At 43.2% G+C, this 22,736-nt stretch overlaps 1 protein-coding gene across 2 annotated transcripts in view; it reads left to right on the plus strand.

Annotated features, from left to right (window-relative positions):
* SLC7A14 (solute carrier family 7 member 14) overlaps positions 1 to 22,736 on the plus strand; it is a 120,632-nt gene that overhangs the window by 59,270 nt on the left and 38,626 nt on the right. For both annotated transcript variants that reach the window (XM_029214893.1, XM_029214894.1), the window contains one exon: positions 21,382 to 21,618. In XM_029214893.1, coding sequence (XP_029070726.1) covers positions 21,382 to 21,618 — 237 coding nt within the window. The remainder of the gene's footprint in view (positions 1 to 21,381; positions 21,619 to 22,736) is intronic.

Here is a 22,736-nt window from a genome sequence, read left to right on the forward strand (position 1 = left end):
TTTTTAAAGAAGCTTTCTCATAAATCCTTTCCTCTAACTTCCATTTATATTGCTTAAAACCTGAACCCTTAAGATACAGCAAGTGAGATTGAGAAATGTAGTCTTCTGACTGGGTACATTACCCACCCAAGTATTATAGGGGTTCTATTGGTGGTAAAGAAAAGGAAAACTAGCTGTCACTGCCACATCTATAATCGATGCATAGCCCCTAAGCCCTCCAGTTTGCTGAGATCAAGTTGTTCTGAAACATTTAAGTAAAATTTTTTCTGATTCCCAGTCATGTACAATCAGAAAATCTAGAGTCTCCCTCAATAAACCTAGAGAGTTGTGAAGCTTACTTCTTCCAGCTCTGAATCTCTGCTTCCATAGAGTCTCTGTCTCCACTCCATGTTTCATTGGCTTCTTCCCTTTTCTTCACTTCATCATCCAACTAGATGATATCCCAGTCCCTCCTGTCCTCCAAGTAACAGCAAGGTAAAGCTGTATGTGCAGTGAACTTTATGGAAAGTTTGGGCCAGAGATAGGAGATATAATGCAGTCTGTCCCAGCAGACAGCAAGCTTACGATGCAATACAGGCTACTCCAGTTCTCCCTGGCTTTAGAGAATGTCCACAAACCCTCTGTTCTTCTTGACTTCAGCCTCCAGCCCCATTGATGGGCAGCCTTCCTCCTTTAAACTGACCTCCTACTCCCTCACCTGCTTGCTGTCAAGCCCTAAAACTCTTGTTCGTATCTTATCCAGAGCAGTCTACATATCTTTCTATCGCCCTCCAAGTTCATCCTGGCCATTCTCCAAAGACTATCATCCCCTAACCAAAATGGTCCACCAGGATCATTCATTTAAACAAAGTGAGCTCTAGAAGGAGGGATTTGGGGGCCAGGGCAGGAAGGTTAGAGATCATTCTGTAGTCATTGAGAAGTTCAGTGGTGTGACCAGATCCGTATTTTAGTAACACAGTGGGGAGAGGACAGAGGTGGGAATCTGGCTGTGTGCATATTGTACAGAACAGGCAAGAGACTACGGGGCTCTAGGCCCTGAAATGGAGGAAGCCTGGGATGGAGAAGAGGATTGGGGCATGGCTGGATGAGGGAGGGTGAGGGAGAAGGATAAATGCTCTTTCTAGCTGAGAAAAGGCACATAACAAATGAGAACGTTTTTGAGATAATGTCATTTGAACAATGGATTTACAATACCATCCTGGTGAAAGAAAGTGAAGGCAGAAACAGAAAACTCTAGTAAAGAAAGTGAAGGCAGAAACAGAAAACTCTAGTAAAGAGCCCCGCCACAGAACACCCCGAGGTACAGTAAACTAATCTTTGTGTTCAGAACACTGCATACGGTGCTCTAGTGTAGCGCCTCCTCTCCATCCCCACCAAGCCAGTGCAGGGCGGGGTGATTTTAGTTCTGCCCTCAGATGAGAAGCCAGGGGGTCAGAGGTTAAAGTAACTTCCTGAGAAGCAGGCAGATATTTCCTGGCAGAGCCAGAACTCAAATCTAAGATTGCAGGACTCCAAAACGCACGGTCCTCCATTTCAGCAAGCTGCCTCTGATATCTTTAAAGCAAAACACTCTTTCGCATTAGATGGGGATTAATAAATTGCAATGGATGAAACGGTCTAAAAGGCAATAAAGGCCCATCACACCGAGGAGTGCGTTTCTTGGCACTCCAAGCTTATGGTTCAGCACTAGGGTTGATCATTGTATGTCCTGCCACCCTCACTTGTTCTTTAGCATCTTCTCAACCAACATTAGGTGAACCCTGGTAACTGAATCCCTGGAGAGGCGGTAAGGGGAACAGAGCTCTTTCCCATAGACGAGGCTTCCAGCCGCCTCCCTGGGCTCGTTCTGCAGACCTTCGCAAAGTTTAAACAGAGTCTGCTCGTTCCAGTGTTCATCTCAGGTTGGATTTTCATGCCGAGGAAGATCGCTAAATATTTAGGATCTATTTAGATAGCCTGGTGAGTTTCTTTGTTTTGTTTTTCAGAACAGACCATTTTCCCCTGCCCAAATTGAAGCCAGACCTGAGAGGTGACCACCAGAAGGGTTGGCCCTTCTGCAACCTATTTTCAATGACCTAAGATCACTCATTCATTCCACAAACTTCCATTTATTTGTTCCCCCAAACATATCTGAGAGCTGCTCTTAACCACACTGGGGGGTGGGAGAGGCAGAAATGCAAAGTGGGTGAGAGGGTAGAGAGGAAATGCAAAGATGAACAAATTCAGGGCAGTCTCCAAGCTTATTGAAGACTAGCGCTCCAAAATACTGTCTAAATACACAGCTGTAGGTTGAAATCTTAAGAATGATAGCACCTGCCCCTGATGTTTTAAAGTCTCTAAGACAGAAGTTAGTAAACACTCAGTAAATGTTAGTCATTACTATTATTATTACTATTGTTTTTATTATCATTAGGCAAATTCTGTGCCCTGGGCACCATGCATATACTACCTCATTTAATCCTCTCAGCCTCCCTGGTAGGTGATAGTAGCTTTCCTGTAGTATGCCCGATCATAATAGCTAAGCCACTGAGCACTGATAACATGCCTGGCACTAGCTGAACACCAGTTGCACAATCTTCTCAACAAATCCTACAAAATAAGTACCATTGTCAGATCCATTTAGCAGATGACAAAACTGAGGCTTGCGGGGGATGGGTGACTTGTCCGGGGCAACGAAGCAGTCAGTGGCAAAAGGCAAGTCTAAATTCGATTCTGCCTGCTCCAGAGACTGTTACCACCATGTTGCTCCATGCAGACACACGCCCTCAAAAAATTTAAAAACTCGCCAGAGAGAATCGAATGAATCAAGGAAACCCTCATTCTTATTAGGGTTTCAAAAGAGCCCGTAGCTCATTCTATTCCATTGATTAGGAGAGCACTTTTCTAGCTCAAAACTTCTGTAACCCAGGTCATGAAAATGACTTCTAAGCTCAGCGGCTTTCTGTCACCTGTCAGCCGTGAGAAGGGTGTTGTGAAGTGCATGTAGCTCTTCTATGTGGGGCTGGATTGACAGCCCTGTAGGAAGGATGTCAGTTACCAGTCCAGAAAAGGTGAGCACAATTTAATAGAAATATGCAAGTTTCTCAAATTGCTGATTGTGAAAATGAGTTTCCTCCAGCAAACCCAGGAGAAACTGGGCTTCTTTGACATCTTCTCCAGCACTTGCTGGGGTGGACAGTGCATACCGAGAGCCCCTAGCACAGCTGTGAGAGGGACTGGCCGCCGGCTCTGGGCTCAGCGTGGCAGGGTGCCGCAGAAGACAGGAAAGAACTCCAAGACAAAGGGCTTGGCATCAATCGATGCAAAGAAACAAGACAGGCACACGTGAAATAGTCATGAGAGCTGCAAGAGACAACGGGTCTGGGTCAGGAGTCAGGACACCTGGGATCTAGTTCCAGCTCTGTCCCTCAGCAGCTCAGGACCCTGGAGCAAGTCATTCACGTCTCTCGACCTCAGTTTCCTCCTATGCACAATGAAGAGTTCAGATTAGATTGCCTGTGTGAGTTAGGGTGAAAAATAGAACTTAGGGAGTGGAAAGATTTGTAAAGAAAGGTCCAATGCCTCGACTCCCCACACACACATCCCAACACCACGTAGCAGAGGAGCACCAGGTAGCATCAGAGCAATTAGTCCCAGAGCTGATCTACCTCACTTCAAGCCCTGCTCGGCCATTTACTACCTGTGCAATTTGAAAAATGTACTTAACCTAGAGCTTCCCAAGCAGGTTGCCAAAAATTATAGGTGTGCCAAGGTATTGCTCCCTCAGCCCTCAGGGCAGCAGGAGGTGGGAGAGGCCCAAGGCTACTCACCGCTACCTGTGAACAGCCTCGTCCCTTTACACATGACCTCCTTCCCACATCCGTACAAACGTCATCTTCTAGGTGTATTCTGTCAAGTGGAAAATACTGGGAAGTCCTGAGAACCTGTCTAGATCCTGGACTCATTCTCTGTAAATGGAATAATGATGGCCTCAGCATCCTTTCTATCTTGTGAGATTAAGATCGAGTATGTAAAGTGCTCAGTAGAGCTGGTGCACACAGTAAATGTTTAGTAATGTTTGCTCTTATTTTTATCCCTACTACCACTACTGCTGGCCAGATCTCCAACCTAACAAGGCTAGGTTCGTTCTTAGTGCAAATGAGCAGGCCTTGGTTCAGATTCTGAAGCCCCTCAGCGCACACCTAGTAAAAGACTCAGACCCGCCTCCTACTCACCCTTTCTCCAGATAAACCTTGGGCAAAAAGCATACTTTTGTTCCTGAAGGTATTTGCCCAAGAGGAACTCTCATCTCTACAGGGACAGTCCCCTTCAAACAAGCTGTGCTGCAAAACGTACAAAAAAGCTGTGCCTCAGAAAACAAGTAAATAAGTACATAAGAGAATTACAAATTGTGGTAAGGGCTCCATGGAAATTAAACAGGGTACCAGTGCAAAGTACTCTCTCTCTCTGAACAAGTGATATTTAAGCAGCCTCCATTCTGTGCACTAAAACAGGGGCTAGAGGTGAGTCAGGCACAAGCAAGGATAAGCACCTGAGACAGGAGTGCTCATGGAAACTCACAGAGGAGTTACTCCTAGCGCCAGCTCCTGCCCTTGGGGCTCTGGGGAAAGGCAGACTACGTGCAGAGTCTAACTGGCTGGCCACAGCAGCTCAAGAGCTCTGCATGCGCCAGCCATCAGCTCTGAACACCCTGCCCCACTCGGTGCCCCTCCTCACACTGCCAGGTCACAGAGGCTGGTGCTAAGGGCCCATGGCCAGCCGAGTGAATCAGGGAGGCCACCGCCCCGACCCCGGCAAATTCCACCAGCCCTGGCAAGGGGGTGAGGTCACCCAAGCAAAGGGGGTATGAAGAGAAAAGAACAAAGGGCAGAACTTTGTTAAACGGCTACAGTCAGATGGAGATGGAGAGATCAAAAGCAGTAATGGAGAAAGAAAAATGCAGGCAGAGGGGGAGGAGTGAAACTGAAGGAAGAATATATTCCTACACATGGAGCTGAAGAAGGTGTAGGCACTGGCGTCCCAAGCGGCAGGGACGCTGATAAACGGCCTTTCGGGTTGACAGCCTGTGGACTGAAGCTGCCGATTTCTGGGGTACAGCATAGACAAACACCGTAAGACAAAGGGTAGAGCTGGCATGCAGAAGACAGAACGGCAAGCAGTAAAGTGAAACTCTGATTTAACAACCCAAGAAATGCTTTCATCCTAGACACAGTCTGTGCCTGTGTTTATTGAGTGTCCATGGGTAGCTGTATGTGCGTGAAAAGCAATGATTTGCTAGCACACATCACAAACATTTCATACTCTACTTCACCACTGGCCGTTTACATAGACCTGGTCCTCAAAGTCCCTTTGTAGTTGAAGTAGTTGAAGTAGTTGAAAACATATAAATATATGTATACATTTACATAAATATGTACGTATACACATGCACACATAAATATATCTTTATATCCTATCAACTCTTCAGGAATTTCCTATTCTGTAATAAATTCAATAATAGTCCTTGGTTATTTATCTAGAGACTCTATTTACAAATACCCCAGTTTATAATTTCTGAGGCTTTTTGAAGAAAATAAACAATGCAATGAATTTCTCTTACGTATAAAACATAGATACAAATGCCTGCTCCTTTGCAAACACCTCTAAGCATGTTTTATTTATGAGAGCACTCGACACAATAAATCATGTCAAAAGCACTCAGTGTTTCCTTGGAGGGCATGCCTCTGTCAAGAAGCCACCAACATATCCAAGCGATTCACTGTTCCATTCACCGGAGTTGTCTTGTAGAAAAGTCAGCTAAAATCCCACAATTGCTATTGCATTTGGTAGGGGCTGTCCAGTTGGAAGCAATCCATTAGGACCATCTAGGTGAGAATCTAGGAAAAACAGTTACCCCAGATCCTGGTCAGCTGTGCCCCAGTACTGTTTACCATGCACTCCATCCTTCCATCCTCATGGACCAGTAGGCAGCAACACTCACTCCTTAAAATACAAACTTCATACTTATGCCCTACAGAAGGCCAAATTCTTCTAGAGTTTGTGGGCTGGAGAGTAGAAAGGGCGAAGGAGAGGAAGGGAGGTGAAAGTGGTACATGTTTGTATCCCAGGAGGGAGGAGAACTATAATAGAAAGAATTAGGAGCTGTAACCAAATCCCCACACCCAGAAGATTCTCTCTAACAACTTCCTGAATCCTGAGTCTCTGGTCCTCCCTCTCTGCATGTTGGCCCATTTTGGAAAAAAGTCAAGATGGCACCCCTTTTAGGAGGGGTTTCTCATGTCTCTGGGAAGGTCCTCCACTGACAGCAGATCCAGGCCCACGAGAGATTCTCTGGGTCTCACCCTCCTGGGCATCTGCCAAGAACGCAGCCTGTCCCAGGGGAACCTGGTCCCACGTGATTGTCAAATGGGCTGAGGAGGCCACACAAGGGCTCAGGTGTGTTCTCTTAGCACTCTCTTTTAGTCCTGCCCACTAAATTCTCAGGGCAAGGGGGTGATGGCCTGGTCCCCTCACAGAAGCTTCTTAGGACTGTCATCTCTGTCAGTGCGACTTTCCTCTGCTTCAGAAACGGGGGCACTGCCTACTCCTGGAGAGATGAGCTGGAAAATCTTTGACTGGCTGTCACTTCAGTGCCTGCCCTCCTTGCCTTTCCACACAAAGCCTTTATGGCTCAGTCATCAGAGTCATCTGGACGAGGGGCAGTAGGTCTCATAAAGAAAGGTTGAACAAGAAACTGGGAACTTTCTCTTCACCCTCACAATTTCTAACAGGATTTGTGGAAAAGAACAGATGTTTCTAGATTAAAGATTCAGAACCTAAAAAGAAAATTATCCAGGTTTTGACTTAGAAGTGAATCAAGCACACATAGGGCTTGGTCTAGATTCTAGATGACTTCTCTGCCAATGCTGAGTCTCTAAAACCATCAGCCAACAATACTTGTTTCTAATCTCTTTTATCCCATCTACGAGGCAAAGGCTCCTGCATAGACACTCCAGAAGCTACTGCTAAGTAAAGCTCTCTGATATCCTTTTCCTCAACTGTAGTAACAGCCATAACTCCCGCTGGAGGAGTGCCTGGCCGTGACAACCTGCACAGTAGGCATCGCCATCGCCAGTTTCCAGATGGAGAAACTAGGGGTCAGTGAATTGGGTGAGTTGCTCAAAGCCACAGTTAGTAATAATTCTAGTTGCCATTTACCAAGCACTCACTTTGTGCGATGCACTGGGCAAAGTGATCTGTGTGCATTATCTCATTTAATTGTTATAAGCACTCTCTGGGTCTCTCTCCAGAGGCTGTGTGTCTTCTATGACACCTCACGGCTTCTCCTAAAGCAAAGAGGGGCTGCTGATGGAGGCCCCAACATTCCCTCGCACCTTACCTGAGCATCAGATGAGGAACCATGTACAATGGGCCTACCATAGGTAGATGCCCCAACACATGTGTCTTTCCCTTTTGTAACATCTTTTCCCCTGCAAGGCTCTCTTTGATGTTAACCCAAGGTCACCTACATAAAAATGTTATGAGCAGAAAAAAGGGCAGTTCTAGCCCACCTGCCATCTCAGCAATGAAGAGGGACCAATCTGGGCCAGAAGATGGACTCAGGAAAAGCTAACCCTGTGAATTTTTCAGTTGAAAGCAACCATATGATCTTTATTATTATTATTACCATCTTCATTATCACTGATAAAGCAATACAATTAATGTACACTAATGATGATATTAACAATAGCATGACCAGACAATATGATACTGGAATTCATCATGTTATGAAAACTGTACCTTCCAATAACCTCTAAAATATTTTCAAACGGGAGATCTAGACAAGAGAGTAAGCACATAGTCTGGTCTTATTTCATAAGTAAATTAATAAACTTCCTTGACCTATTTTGGGAGTCACTTCTCTGACTATGAGGACGGCTTCTTTCCTTCCTGTTTATATGTTGATATATTGGTGCAGCAGGTTGGGGAGCTTTCCAGTTCTCTGCTTCCTACCCAACTTTAATTGGAGGCCTGTCAGGTTCAGTAAGTATAATAGTGTCACACACACCCTGATTGAAGATGCCACCCATTCCCTAAACACAGGCTTTTACTGTCCACCTGGGACCCGCTTTGGCAGAAAAATTATGGCATTCCCAGACAGACTGCTTTTCTTCCAGATGCATTTGTAAATATTGCCTGGGCTTCACTGACAGGTGATGGAGTGACCAAGGTTACTCAGGTAGAAGAGACGGTCGAAGTGGGAGGGAGAGAGAGCCTGATGGATTACTCCCTGAAAAAGAAACCCACAATTTTCTTGGCTGATCAAGAGCATTGGGAAGAGGACTGTGGTGCAGGGTCGCAGGGGGCTGAACAGATGTTTCTCAGAATCCAGCAACGTGCTTCTCAAGGGGGACAGTGATGATGGGGATACTTCATCACCACCGTCTGGAGTTCAGTGCTGCAGGGAGCACAAATGTCTCCAAGAGAACTCACTCTACTTCCCTCTAGGGCCCTGTGATTTCTCCTTATACCCCACTCCCAACCTACTAGCAGTACTAGCAACCATATCAGTATATACAACACGTATAGCCCTGCTGTGAATTGATTAACGGAACAGAGATATTTTAAGAAGACTAAGAAAATGAGAAGGAAATGGGTAACAACGATCTCAGCAAAATGCCGTCTTTGGTGAGGACTTCCTTAAAGACATGTTTGGGTCTAAGTGGTGAGTTGCACTGGTGTCATCCAACAGCTGATTCCTTCCTGGGTCTATGAGACAGAGGATAATTGGCACTCAGGAGGAACTGACTTCATGGACAAGGCATCGCTGACCGATACAACACGTTCAAAACAACAAATCAGGCCTGTTATCTGTGGCCTGTGGCCAGTCACCCCAGGCAGGCTCCTCTGAGCAACACACAGGCTGGGACTGATCCCAGAGGCCTGAATGAAACTGCAGAGCTGGCTAATTGTTTTCCTGGACGCTCCTCTCCACTCCTTCTCGTACCTCCTGACGCCCTTTTCTCTATGGACAGTCCTTCTGGCTCTCTGAACACCTCACTTCAGAACTCAGGGTTGCAGTTCTTTAAAGCAGCCCATGCACTTTCCCCCACTCCCTACAACTAATATCTCCTTTCTTGTTTTCTTGTAATTGTTGCTTTTCTGGTCTGTCCTCGCCACTAGACTATAAGACCCACGGAAAAGGAACTGTATTCTTCCTATTCACCTTTAAGTCCCTAAAATCTAACATAGATGCATCAAGATGGCACCTTATAAATGTTTCAGATAAGTGAATGAATGAATTGGAAAGCTCCTAGAACTGGCTATCAGGAGACTTCCATTCTAGCCCCTGCTCTGTCATAACCTGAATATGCAGCTTCAGGTCTGGGGCTCGGTTGCATCCTCTATCAAGTAAGAAAGCCACCCAGATGAGCAGCTGATACCCCTCCCCCACCATGCGCTCAGTACAGCCTGTGGGTCCTCAGAGGATAGTCAAAAGCTCTGGGGAGGAGTGGGATGCGGGAGATCCCGGGCAGATCAGCCTCAGGTCTCCTACTCTCTCCTCAGACAGAGCACCCTGCTTTCACTTATTTATGTATTAAGCTCTCAAATAAGACTTTGTGGGCAGAGTGGGTTTTACAACCAAGAGAAAGCTTTACGACTATAGTAGATGAACCATGCGGTCCTTTTCTGCTAGATTCCCCCAACCTATTAACCAGGTCCCGCTCCCTCAACACTTGACCCCAGTCCATCTCTGCAGACCCATCATCTTCAACCCCCAAAGCATCCTATACGTCATTCCAGCTGTGTCCTTTCATCTGCCTGAGACCCCCCTTTCCCATTTTGTTCTGCCTGGGAAAGCCCAGCTCACCCTTCAAGATGCAACTCAACAGCCTCCCCACTTCGTTTCCCCGCTTCCCCGGCAACCAGAGAACCATGCTCCCTCAGAACCACACTCGCCCCATGGGGCTCCCAGAGCACCTCATAAATACCCTACAACGTTACGTACCAGCCGCGTGGAATCTTCCGGTTATTAAGCTCTTTCCCGATTAGAATATAGACGCTTCAACGTCAGGAGACCTGCCTTACTTTCCGTTTAAGTCTCTGATACTCACCACAGTGCCTGATTTAGCAGGCACTAAAGGAAGGAAATTTAGGAAGTCCGAAGTTATTCAGGAAATCAGTAAATACGCTGATAAGTAAGTTAGGGAATTAGTCAGTATGTTAAACTACATGGTAATGGGAAAATCTCTCCTTATCTGAGTAGAGTAATTGGTGTTCAGGTGTAAATAACCACTAGATTTAATCTTCCCAGGCCCGAGTACACTTTTAAAAAGTACTTATTTGTCTGATGGCTTTCTTTGGTGGAAGGAAGAGGGAAATGTATTTCTCAAGTGGAGAAACCCTTCTCTACCTTTCACCTACCGCCAGCGGGATCTCTCTCCTTTACACCCTCTTAGGGTGGAGAATCTTTGCTTCCTGGTCCTGAGAAGGTACTAGAGAACCAGGGTGGGCAGGCTGTGAATGACAGGATGACATTAGACAGGGAGGAACATGTAGTGATCATCCTAACCCTTGGGCAGTGCTGTCTTAGGTACAAGTTTAGAAAGTTCAATATTGTTCGTAGGCTCCCTGGGAGTATCTAACCGAAGCCTGGCCTATTATACCTATATATGATAGGACCATAGACTCTTGGAGTTAAAAAGAAATTCACACTGAAAGGAACCAAACTTTTCTGAACCTCAAATCACACATTTGGGGTACTCACAAAGGGACTGATCGAGAATGTTTCAAATATGGAATCTTCTGGTATCTTGTCCCAATCCACTTTTCAATGTGTAAATCCTAAGTTTGACTGCTCTTCAGGCTGGGAATTACTCAATTTAAGCAAAAGTAGTTCTAGGTATGGAAATAAAACAGAACACTAGGGATATTACAAAATGAGAACAGGGGTATGTTTACAATATACTTAAGAGGTAGATAACCGAAAAGGTTATCAGAGTTGCAGGCTATGAGGAACCATTCCTATTCTCTCTAGTCCTGCAGAAATGAATCCTCCATACTGCTCGAGGACTTGCCATCTCTGAACAACCTTAATGGGAAAACTTCCATCACGTTCTCTGCAGCATGCTGCCGCTCGCTGATGGCCATTTGCACCCCGACGTTGTACTCTCTATTGATTTTCTCCACCTACACGGTTATACTTTTGGAATCAATATGCCTCTCCCTCTCCAACCACTTGATGAATAGCCAAGGAATGCAAAGTCACTTTGATAATAGCATAAGGCAACTATGACTGGGAAGGTAACTCTGGGGCAAGAAATTTTTGAAATGCCTTACTAAATTGAGTAGAGATTGTTTATAGACTTCTCTCACATTTAGAATAGTGATTCTCCATCCTAGTACACCAAATCAACTTTAGATAATAAATACACTGCAATTCTTTTTCTACTGTTCTGCAAAGCAAACTAGAGATAATGTTACCTTCCTAAACACTAACTTCTTTAAAAAAAAAATCACCATGTCCTCTGTATAGAAGACAAATGAAAGAAGAGTAATTTCTGATAAAAATAATATATCAGCATGTGAATGCTGGGGCATAAGTACATTAGGGGACACAACAGAGTCATTGGTTGCCTGCCGTCATTTGTAGAACCACTATGAATGCAACTGCTACAAACGTACCTTCGCATAGGTGTGCTGTTTGGTGCTCAAAGACCATGAGTCTTGAGCTGCTGCTGATGTGGTTTTCCCAAATGATGAGCAACTCCTGGTAAATTTTGAGACAAAACAAATTACGACTGTCCCTCAGTTTACCCAGTCGTTACATCCCAGGAAAATTCAATGTATATAAAACCATACCAAAAAAATGCTTTGTGTTAATATGTAAAATGAAGATAGATTCAAGCTCAGAAATCATAAACAGGTTTTGTCTTACATGAATGTCCACTGGGACCTTCAGAATCATGTAAGACACAGGACAATGCCTCATTCGGTGGGACAGTCCCACACACTGCAGAATGTCTAACAGCCCAGGCTCCCACCCATTTAATGCCATGAGTGCCCACAATAATCATGTGAACCACAGACACCCTCAAAGATTTCCAAAATTTCCCCTAGGAGGCAGTACTACCTTTCCCGAGACTACTGGCTTGCAATATTTCCTACAGGGTTTCCCCTATTGACCCAAATGATTAAGAGTTGCTTCTAGCTGTAAAACCAAAGAACAATAGCATGAGAAGGTAGCCTGAAGCTCATCTAGTTGACCCCCTCGTTTTACCCATGTGAGGTAAGTAACTTGCCTTTGGACACTCGGTTACCACATAATCTAGGATGAAAAACAAGGCTTCCCTTTCTGTTGTTTTTATTTCTCATTGAAATTAGAAAGATACCCTTGAATGTGTCTCATACCCTTGAATGTGTCTCTCTTACACATGAGATAGTTGAAACAAACATGAATGACTGACAACATTTTCCAGTTTTTTTCCAGGATACTTGGGGTTGAAATCACTCACTCCTCACCACTGAGCTTCAGTGACAAGCTGTAAACTTTCTAGTGTCCACCAAAAGCTTGGATTCCTGCATACAAATGAATCAGAAGGTTTCAAAAATAAAACCCCTCACAATGTGTTCAAAATGAGAATGTGTCCCAAAGAATGATTTATGGTAGCAGACATTGTCTTACATGGTTAGTGGCTAATTGATTGTCCCACTGTTCTCCCCAAACTCTAGTCATCAGGATCCAATCAGGTTTGGGGAAATGAGTGACTAAGATTCTATACGTTCCTGCACCGTGCACAGCATAGGGCCTCTTCCTCCAATCCAGGAGATCAAGGGGCGGGTCCCTTCACAAGACCTAAAGAAGACTTGACTCTTCGCTAATTACTCTTGGTCAGTGGGTTCTGATGGTGAATTGGACGCTTTTTAATTTGTCAGATCAAATATTAAGGAGAGAACTTTGACTACCCAAACTTCATAATACTGGCTCTCCAAATTAAATTTGCAATCAAACTGATGCCCATTTCAAAAGCATTCCTTGCACAAATTCTACTTATAAGCCTTGTACATTATCAGGTGGTAAAGAAGGATGGAGAGAAGAAGCCCATAGAATATAAGAATTATTGGGTATACAGAGATCGGTTCAAGATGGCGGAGTAGAAGACCATGCTCTCACTCCCTCTATCGAGAACACCGGAATCACAACTAACTGGAACACACCAGAGAAGATACCCTACATGCAAAGACAAAGGAGAAGCTGCAATGTGACAGTAGGAGGGGCACTATCACAATAAAATCAAATCCCATAACCACCGGGTGGGTGACTCACAAACTGGAGAACACTTATACCACAGAAGTCCACCCACTGGAGTGAAGGTTCTAAGCCACACGTCACGCTTCCCAACCTGGGGGCCTGGCAATGGGAGGACGAATTCCTAGAGAACCAGACTTTGAAGGCTAGTGGGATTTGACTGCGGGACTTCGGCAGGACTGATGCAAACAGAGACTCTACTCTTGGAGGGCACACACAAAGTAGTGTGCATATCGGGACCCAGAGGAAGGAGCAGTGACCCCATAGGAGACTGAACCAGATCCACCTGCTAGTGTTGGAGGGTCTCCGGCAGAGGCAGGGGGCAGCTGTGGCTCACCAAGGGACAAGGACACTGGCAGCAGAAGTTCTGGGAAGTACTCCTTGGCGTGAGCCCTCCCAGAGTCCGCCATTAGCCCCACCAAAGAGCCCGGCAGGCTCCAGTGTTGGGTCGCCTCAGGCCAAACAACCAACAGGGAGGGAACCCAGCCCCACCGATCAGCAGACAAGCGGATTAAAGTTTTACTGAGCTCTGCCCACCAGAGCAACAGCCAGCTCTACCCACCACAAGTCCCTCCCAAGGAAACTTGCACAAGCTTCTTAGATAGCCTCATCCACCAGAGGGCAGACAGCAGAAGCAAGAAGAACTACAATCCTGCAGCCTGTGGAACAAAAATCACATTCACAGAAAGATAGACAAGATGAAAAGGCAGAGGGCTATGTACCAGATGAAGGAACAAGATAAAACCCCAGAAAAAGAACTAAATGAAATGGAGGTAGGCAACCTTCCAGAAAAAGAATTCAGAATAGTGATAGTGAAAATGATCCAGGACCTCGGAAAAAGAATGGAGGCAAAGATTGAGAAGATGCAAGAATTCTTTAACAAAGATCTAGAAGAATTAAAGAACAAACAAACAGAGATGAACAATACAATAACTGAAATGAAAAATACACTAGAAGGAATCAATAGCAGAATAACTCAGGCAGAAGAACAGATAAATGACCTGGAAGACAGAATGGTGGAATTCACTGCTGCAGAACAGAATAAAGAAAAAAGAATGAAAAGAAATGAAGACAGCCTAAGAGACCTCTGGGACAACATTAAACACAACAACATTCACATTATAGGGGTCCCAGAAGGAGAAGAGAGAGAGAAAGGACCCAAGAAAATATCTGAAAACATTATAGTCAAAAATCTTCCCTAACATGGGAAAGGAAATAGCCACCCAAGTCCAGGAAGCGCAGAGAGTCCCAAACAGGATAAACCCAAAGAGAAACATGTCGAGACACATAGTAATCAAATTGGCAAAAATTAAAGAAAAATTATTGAAAGCAGCAAGGGAAAAATGATAAATAACATACAAGGGAACTCCCATAAGGTTAACAGCTGATTTCTCAGCAGAAGCTCTACAAAACAGAAGAGATTGGCATGATATGCTTAAAATGATGAAAGGGAAGAACCTACAACCAAGATTACTCTATCCAGCAAGGATCTCATTCAGATTCGATGGAGAAATCAAAAGCTTTACAGACAAGCAAAAGCTAAGAGAATTCAGCACCACCAAACCAGCTCTACAACAAATGCTAAAGGAACTTCTCTAAGTGGGAAACACAAGAGAAGAAAAGGACCTACAAAAAAAAAAAAAACCCCAAATTAAGAAAATGGTAATAGGAACGTACATATCGATAATTACCTTAAACGTGAAGAGATTAAATTTGGCTGCAACCAAAAGACACAGGCTTGCTGAATGGATACAAAAACAAGACCCATATATATGCTGTCTACAAGAGACCCATTTCAGACCTAGGGACACATACAGACTGAAAGTGAAGGGATGGAAAAAGATATTCCATGCAAATGGAAATCAAAAGAAAGCTAGAGTAGCAATTCTCCTATCCAATAAAATAGACTTTAAAATAAAGAATGTTACAAGAGACAAGGAAGGACACTACGTAATGATCAAAGGATCAATCCAGGAAGAAGATATAACAATTATAAGTATATATGCACCCAACACAGGAGCACCTCAATACAGAAGGCAATTGCTAACAGCTATAAAAGAGGATATCGACAGTAACACAATGATAGTGGGGGACTTTAACACCTCACTTACACCAATGGAGATCATCCAGAGAGAAAATTAATAAGGAAACACAAGTTTTAAATGACACAATAGACCAGATAGGTTTAATTGCTATTTATAGGACATTCCATCCAAAAACAGCAGATTACACTTTCTTCTCAAGTGCGCACAGGACATTCTCCAGGATAGATCACATCTTGGGTCACAAATCAAGCCTCAGTAAATATAAGAAAATTGAAATCATATCAGTCATCTTTTCTGACCACAACGCTATGAGATTAGAAATTAATTACAGGGAAAAAACTGTAAAAAACACAAACACATGGAGGCTAAACAATACATTACTAAATAACCAAGACATCACTGAATAAATCAGAGAAGAAATCAAAAAATACCTAGAGACAAAATGACAATGAAAACACGATGATCCAAAACCTATGACATGCAGCAAAAGCAGTTCTAAGAGGGAAGTTTATAGCTATACAAGCCTACCTCAAGAAACAAGAAAAATCTCAAATAAACAATCTAACCTTACACCTAAAGGAACTAGAGAAAGAAGAACAAACAAAATCCAAAGTTAGTAGAAGGAAAGAAATCATAAAGATCACAGCAGAAATAAATGAAATAGAAACAAAGAAAACAATAGCAAAGATCAATAAAACTAAAAGCTGGTTCTTTGAGAAGACAAACAAAATTGATAAACCATTAGCCGGACTCGTCAAGAAAAAGAGGGAGAGGACTCAAATCAATAAAATTAGAAATGAAAAAGGAGAAGTCACAACAGACACCACAGAAATACAAAGCATCCTAAGAGACTACTACAAGCAACTCTATGCCAATAAAATGGACAACCTGGAAGAAATGGACAAATTCTTAGAAAACTACAACCTTCCAAGACTGAACCAGGAAGAAATAGAAAATATGAACAGACCAATCACAAGTAATGAAATTGAAACTGTGATTGAAAATCTTCCAACAACAAAAGTCCAGGACCAGATGGCTTCACAGGTGAATTCTATCAAACATTTAGAGAAGAGCTAACACCCATCCTTCTCAAACTCTTCCAAAAAATTGCAGCGAAGGAACACTCCCAAACTCATTCTATGAGGCCACCATCACCCTGATACCAAAACCAGACAAAGATACTACAAAAAAAGAAAATTACAGACCAATATCACTGATGAATATAGATGCAAAAATCCTCAACAAAATACTAGCAAACAGAATCCAACAACACATTAAAAGGATCATACACCATGATCAAGTGGGATTTATCCCAGAGATGCAAGGATTCTTCAATATACGCAAATCAATCAATGTGATACACCATATTAACAAATTGAAGAAGAAAAACCATATGATCATATCAATAGATGCAGAAAAAGCTTTTGACAAAATTCAACACCCATTTATGATAAAAACTCTCCAGAAAGTGGGCATAGAGGGAACCTACTTCAACATAATAAAGGCCATATACAACAAACCCACAGCAAACATCATTCTCAATGGTGAAAAACTGAAAGCATTTCCTCTAAGATCAGGAACAAGACAAGGATGTCCACTCTCACCAATATTATTCAACATAGTTTTGGAAGTCCTAGCCACAGCAATCAGAGAAGAAAAAGAAATAAAAGGAATACAAATTGGAAAAGAAGAAGTAAAACTGTCACTGTTCACAGATCACATGATACTATACATAGAGAATCCTAAAGATGTCACCAGAAAACTACTAGAGCTAATCAGTGAATATGGTAAAGTTTCAGGATACAAAATTAATGCACAGAAATCACTTGCATTCCTATACACTAACAATGAAAACTCAGAAAGAGAAATCAAGGAAACACTCCCATTTACCACTGAAACCAAAATAAAATACCTAGGAATAAACCTACCTAGGGAGACAAAAGACCTGTATGCAGAAAACTATAAGACACTGGTGAAAGAAATTAAAGATGATACCAACAAATGGAGAGATATACCATGTTCTTGGATTGGAAGAATCAATATTGTGAACTGACTATACTACCCAAAGCAATCTACAGATTCAATGCAATCCCTATCAAATTACCAATGGCATTTTTTATGGAACTAGAACAAAAAACCTTAAAATCTGTATGGAGACACAAAAGACCCCGAATAGCCAAAGCAGTCTTGAGGGAAAAAAACAGAGCGGGAGGAATCAGACTCCCTGACTTCAGACTATACTACAGAGCTACAGTAATCAAGACAATATGGTACTGGCACAAAAGCAGAAACATAGATCAATGGAACAGGATAGAAAGCCCAGAGATAAACCCACACACCTATGGTCAACTAATCTATGACAAAGGAGGCACGGATATACAATGGAGAAAAGACAGTCTCTTCAATAAGTTGTGCTGGGAAAACTGGAGGGCTACATGTAAAAGAATGAAATTAGAACACTCCCTAACACCATACACAAAAATAAACTCAAAATGGATTAAAGACCTAAATGTAAGTCTGGGCACTATAAAATTCTTAGAAGAAGACATAGGAAGAACACTCTTTGTCATAAATCACAGCAAGATATTTTTTGACCCACCTCCTAGAGTAATGGAAATAAAAACAAAAATAAACAAATGGGACCTAATGAAATTTAAAAGCTTTTGCAAAGCAAAGGAAACTACAAACAAGACGAAACGACAACCCTCAGAATGGGAGAAAATATTTGCAAATGAATCAACAGACAAAGGATTAATCTCCAAAATATATAAACAGCTCATGCAGCTGAATATTAAAAAAGCAAACAACCCAATCCAAAAATGGGCAGAAGACCTAAACAGACATTTCTCCGAAGAAGACATACAGATGGCCAAGGGGCATATGAAAAGCTGCTCAACATCACTAATTATTAGAGAAATGCAAATCAAAACTACAATGAGGTATCACCTCACACCAGTTAGAATGGGCATCATCGGGAAATCTACAAACAACAAATGCTGGAGAGGGTGTGGAGAAAAGGGCACCCTCTTGCACTGTTGGTGGGAATGTAAATTGATACAGCCACTATGGAGAACAGTATGGAGGTTCCTTAAAGAACTAAAAATAGAATTACCATATGACCCAGCAATCCCACTACTGGGCATATACCCAGAGAAAACCATAATTCAAAAAGACATATGCACCCCAATGTTCATTGCAGCACTATTTACAATAGCCAGGTCGTGGAAGCAACCTAAATGCCCATCGACAGACGAATGGATAAAGAAGATGTGCTACATATATACAATGGAATATTACTCAGCCATAAAAAGGAACAAAACTGGGTCATTTGTAGAGATGTGGATGGATCTAGAGACTGTCATACAGAGTGAAGTAAGTCCGAAAGAGAAAAATAAATATTGTATATTAACGCATATATGTGGAACCTAGAAAATGGTACAGATGAACCGGTTTGCAGGGCAGAAATAGAGACACAGATGTAGAGAACAAACGTATGGACACCAAGGGGGGAATGCGGCGGGGATGGTGGCGGGGGTGTGCTGAATGGGAGATTGGGATTGACATGTATACACTGATGTGTATAAAATGGATGACTAATAAGAAAAAAATAAATAAACATAAAAAAAGAATTATTGGGTAAAGATGTGGATCCTGCACTACAGAGAATAAGTTAGTTACCTCCTAAGCCCTTCCTTATACTGCACTTAAAAAGAAACCTACTCTATGTGCAAACTCAACTCCCTTCAGGAGAAAAGAACACATAAGTTACACGAGTCCGCCAAGCATCCAAGAAAATATCACCAGGTCTCACACTCAGCACTTACACACTCTATACTTTCCTTATAGGGTTCCTCAGGCCTTCCTTCTGACACCACTTCGTCTTAATTTTAGACTCACCCTAACAATTTAAACATCAGGTGTTGGAAGCAGCAATTTAGAATAGGAGGAGGTCAGACTGCTCCATGTAAGCCTTGTGACAGCAACAAGAAGAAACAACTGAGGGTCTGACCTCCAGGAAGTGGATGAAAACTATTTTACAATGTGGACGGAAGGGGGATGACATAGAAATTCAAAGTAAGTAGCAGCCTAGGCCATTCAAGGTAGGGACAAACAGCTTTGCTAGCCTTGAGAGCATCTCCATAATACAGGACAATACAGTAACTAAAAGAAAATTATGTTCAATATATTTTGTAGCAAAATTCCATATAACAATAGAATCTTAGATTGTCAGAGTAGAAAGACACTTAAGACAGCATCCCAGCCTAATTCCTTTACTTTACAAGGAAGGAAACAACGTTTAGGGGTACACAGGTTCAAGGTAGAGTCAAGACAAGAGGGCAGCCCAGCTGGTCCAGTGCTCCTTCCACATGGACGCCCTGACACTGATGCCACTGAGTGGAAGGAAAAGAGACAGTGCATCACATTTAATCATTCATTGTGTCCATGTTTTTGACATCTTTTTGCTTCCTTGCATTGATTTTACTCCCTTCAAAAGGAGAAGAGGGCTTCCCTGGTGGCGCAGTGGTTGAGAGTCCGCCTGCCGATGCAGGGGACACGGGTTCGTGCCCCGGTCCGGGAAGATCCCACATGCCGCGGAGCGGCTGGGCCCGTGAGCCATGGCCGCTGAGCCTGCGCGTCCGGAGCCTGTGCTCCGCAACGGGAGAGGCCACAACAGTGAGAGGCCCGCATACCGCCAAAAAAAAAAAAAAAAAAAAGAAGAAACTCGTTGTCTTTAGTCACAAAAGAGTGGACAACTTTTCCCTGATTTGTGATGAGAGAATCTCAAGGTTGGCTCTTAACAAAATTGGGACTGAAAATAAAGTTTACTTTGAGTTCCCTTCTACCTCCTCCTATATCCCACTCCTGGTGTGTTTCCTCCAAGCTGTCTTATGTCTGTCCTTCCACTTGGTACCCCACGCATTGGCCCCAAATCCAGAGTTCCTAGTACAATGTAGAATATTCTCCCAACTTCCAGAAGTTTGGTGTATTCCCTGTCTCTTTCTAATTTGATCTCTAATTCTATAAAACAAAAAAATGAGGCAATATATCAGTGTTTCTCAAATATAAGTGGGGAGCTTGTTAAAATGCAGATTCCTGGTCTCCATCTCCCAAAACTACAATTCAACAGATGACTCTGGTGGAAGGCGGCCCTGACCCACTTTGGAAAACACATGACTTCTGCTTGCCTCTCCAGCCTCCCCAGGCACATCCCACTCCACCCAAAGCTTCATACGACTGTCTCTCCCCACCATGTCTTTGCCTCATGTTCTACCTTATGAGTGCAATTAATTCCTCCGTATACCTCAAAACCAGCTGAGGCACGTGCCGTATCTCTGCTCCCTTTGTTCCTATACGTCTCTGGATTATTGAGCTTATACAGCCTACGATGTAAGCTGATTTCCTGGGATAGCTCCCCTTGAAGGCAGGGCCCTGCCTTACTTGTCTTTTTTTAGTCCCAGCACTTGGCGCCTTCCCAAGCACACAGTAGGCACTCTAAAAGTGTTCATTAAATTATCTTTTGTATGTGCTGAATTTCCTAGTTAATAACTAGCCATTTATTTATATTTGCATTGTTATTACCCACCCACCCGCCAGTACAGTACAGGATTTTCGAGGGTTGCTTGAGGCATCACTCTCAAATGAGGAACATCTTTTGTAACAGGTAAAAATGAAAAAGAATGCTAGCATAATCTAACCCTGGTGCCATCAATTGTGGGGTCATAATGAGTTAGATCCATGTTCACTCGGGATATCTTGACACCTAAGGAACAATGACAGAGACACATACAGTAACCAGGAGTTTTCCTAATGAAAAAGATCAGCTTCTAATAGTTCCTTAGAATTAGTTCTGGCATTCATTCAGGTTAAAAAGTTTTCCAGAAGTGAAGCTGGAACACATTAGAACTTTGAATTGATTCATTTATATAAAACTTTGCCTATTTGTTCTAAGATCCCAGAGATTTCCAGTATTTTCTACCCAAGATGGTTAACCACCAGAAGTTTAGCTCATCTCCTGAAATCCATCATCCATATGTGTGTCCCATGCAGGTGTCTGCTATGCAGAGTTTGGAGTCCGCGTCCCCAAGACCACCGGGTCGGCCTACACCTACAGCTATGTCACCGTCGGGGAGTTCGTGGCGTTTTTCATCGGCTGGAACCTGATCCTGGAGTACCTGATTGGCACCGCGGCTGGCGCCAGCGCTCTGAGCAGCATGTTTGACTCACTGGCCAACCACACGGTCAGCCGCCGGATGGCGGACAGCGTGGGGACCCTCAACGGCCTGGGTGAGACTGCCACAGACTCTAACCCCAACATGCAAACTTGCTGAGCCAAATAAATGGGTTCCTCTTTCAGGATGCAATTTGGCAAAATGTATCCAAGGCCTTAATACATCTTCTTTTGCCAAGTAATTCCCCTCTGAATCTATCCTAAGGAAATTATTCTAGTTTCCATAAAAGCTTTTTATGAAAAGATGTTCATCACAGCCTTATTTATAATAACAAAACATTAGAAACAGCTTAAATATTCTACAGTGATTACATAAACTAGGGCAGCATATTACAGAGCTAGCAATTAAAAGGAAGACCAGGAAGACTGCTGTAATAGCATGGAATATGTTTTTGATGTGATGCTGTATGACAAAGGATACAAACTGGACGTGCATCATGTTAATAACTATATAAAAATAAAACTAATACAGGAAAAGGAACTATAAGGAACTTCTCCAGTGGTTTCCTTAGAACATTTTTTAAATTTTTCATAAATAAGCAGGCATTAATTTTTAAATAAGAAAATGTATTTCTAAAAGAAACAGAATGGATGAGTAACCGAAATGAGTGAATACTAAATAATCAGAAGCTCACGTAACAAATACCTTGACACTTCAGGCTCTGAGCCTCACTTACCACCCACTTTCCATCCTGATGTCTGACTATCCCTTTACATTCAAGGGAAGCTAAACAGTAGTTGAGGAGGCTTTGGGGTCTTGCCCCAGAACTTCCAGGGACTAATTCAGTGGCTGCATGCAAGTCATTTGACTTTGGTGCCCCTATCTCAGAAGAACTGACCAAAATGCTGAGCACCTAGATACCATGAGAAGATAAAAAATATGAAGACCACATTTTCTCAGTATAATGATTTCATAGAATCTTAGGTCTGAAAGTGTCCTCCAAAATCAGGTAGCCCGCCCTTTCACTTTACAGATGAGGTCCGGAGAAAGGAGGCACTTGCCCAAGGCCACACAGCTGGTTACAGGCAAGAGTTCAGCTGAAATCCAGGAGCGTGACTGCTGAGGCAGTGCTGTCTCCATTCTATAGAGGGCAGGAGTCCACTGGCCAACAGACAAGACCAAAAAAGGCGGGGCATGTTCCCCGGCCATCTTCTCCACAGCCACATTCACTCA

This window comes from Monodon monoceros, unplaced genomic scaffold (assembly GCF_005190385.1).
Source record: "Monodon monoceros isolate NGI ecotype Baffin Bay Population unplaced genomic scaffold, NGI_Narwhal_1 Super_Scaffold_11, whole genome shotgun sequence".
In the NCBI taxonomy this organism is placed as follows: domain Eukaryota; kingdom Metazoa; phylum Chordata; class Mammalia; order Artiodactyla; family Monodontidae; genus Monodon; species Monodon monoceros.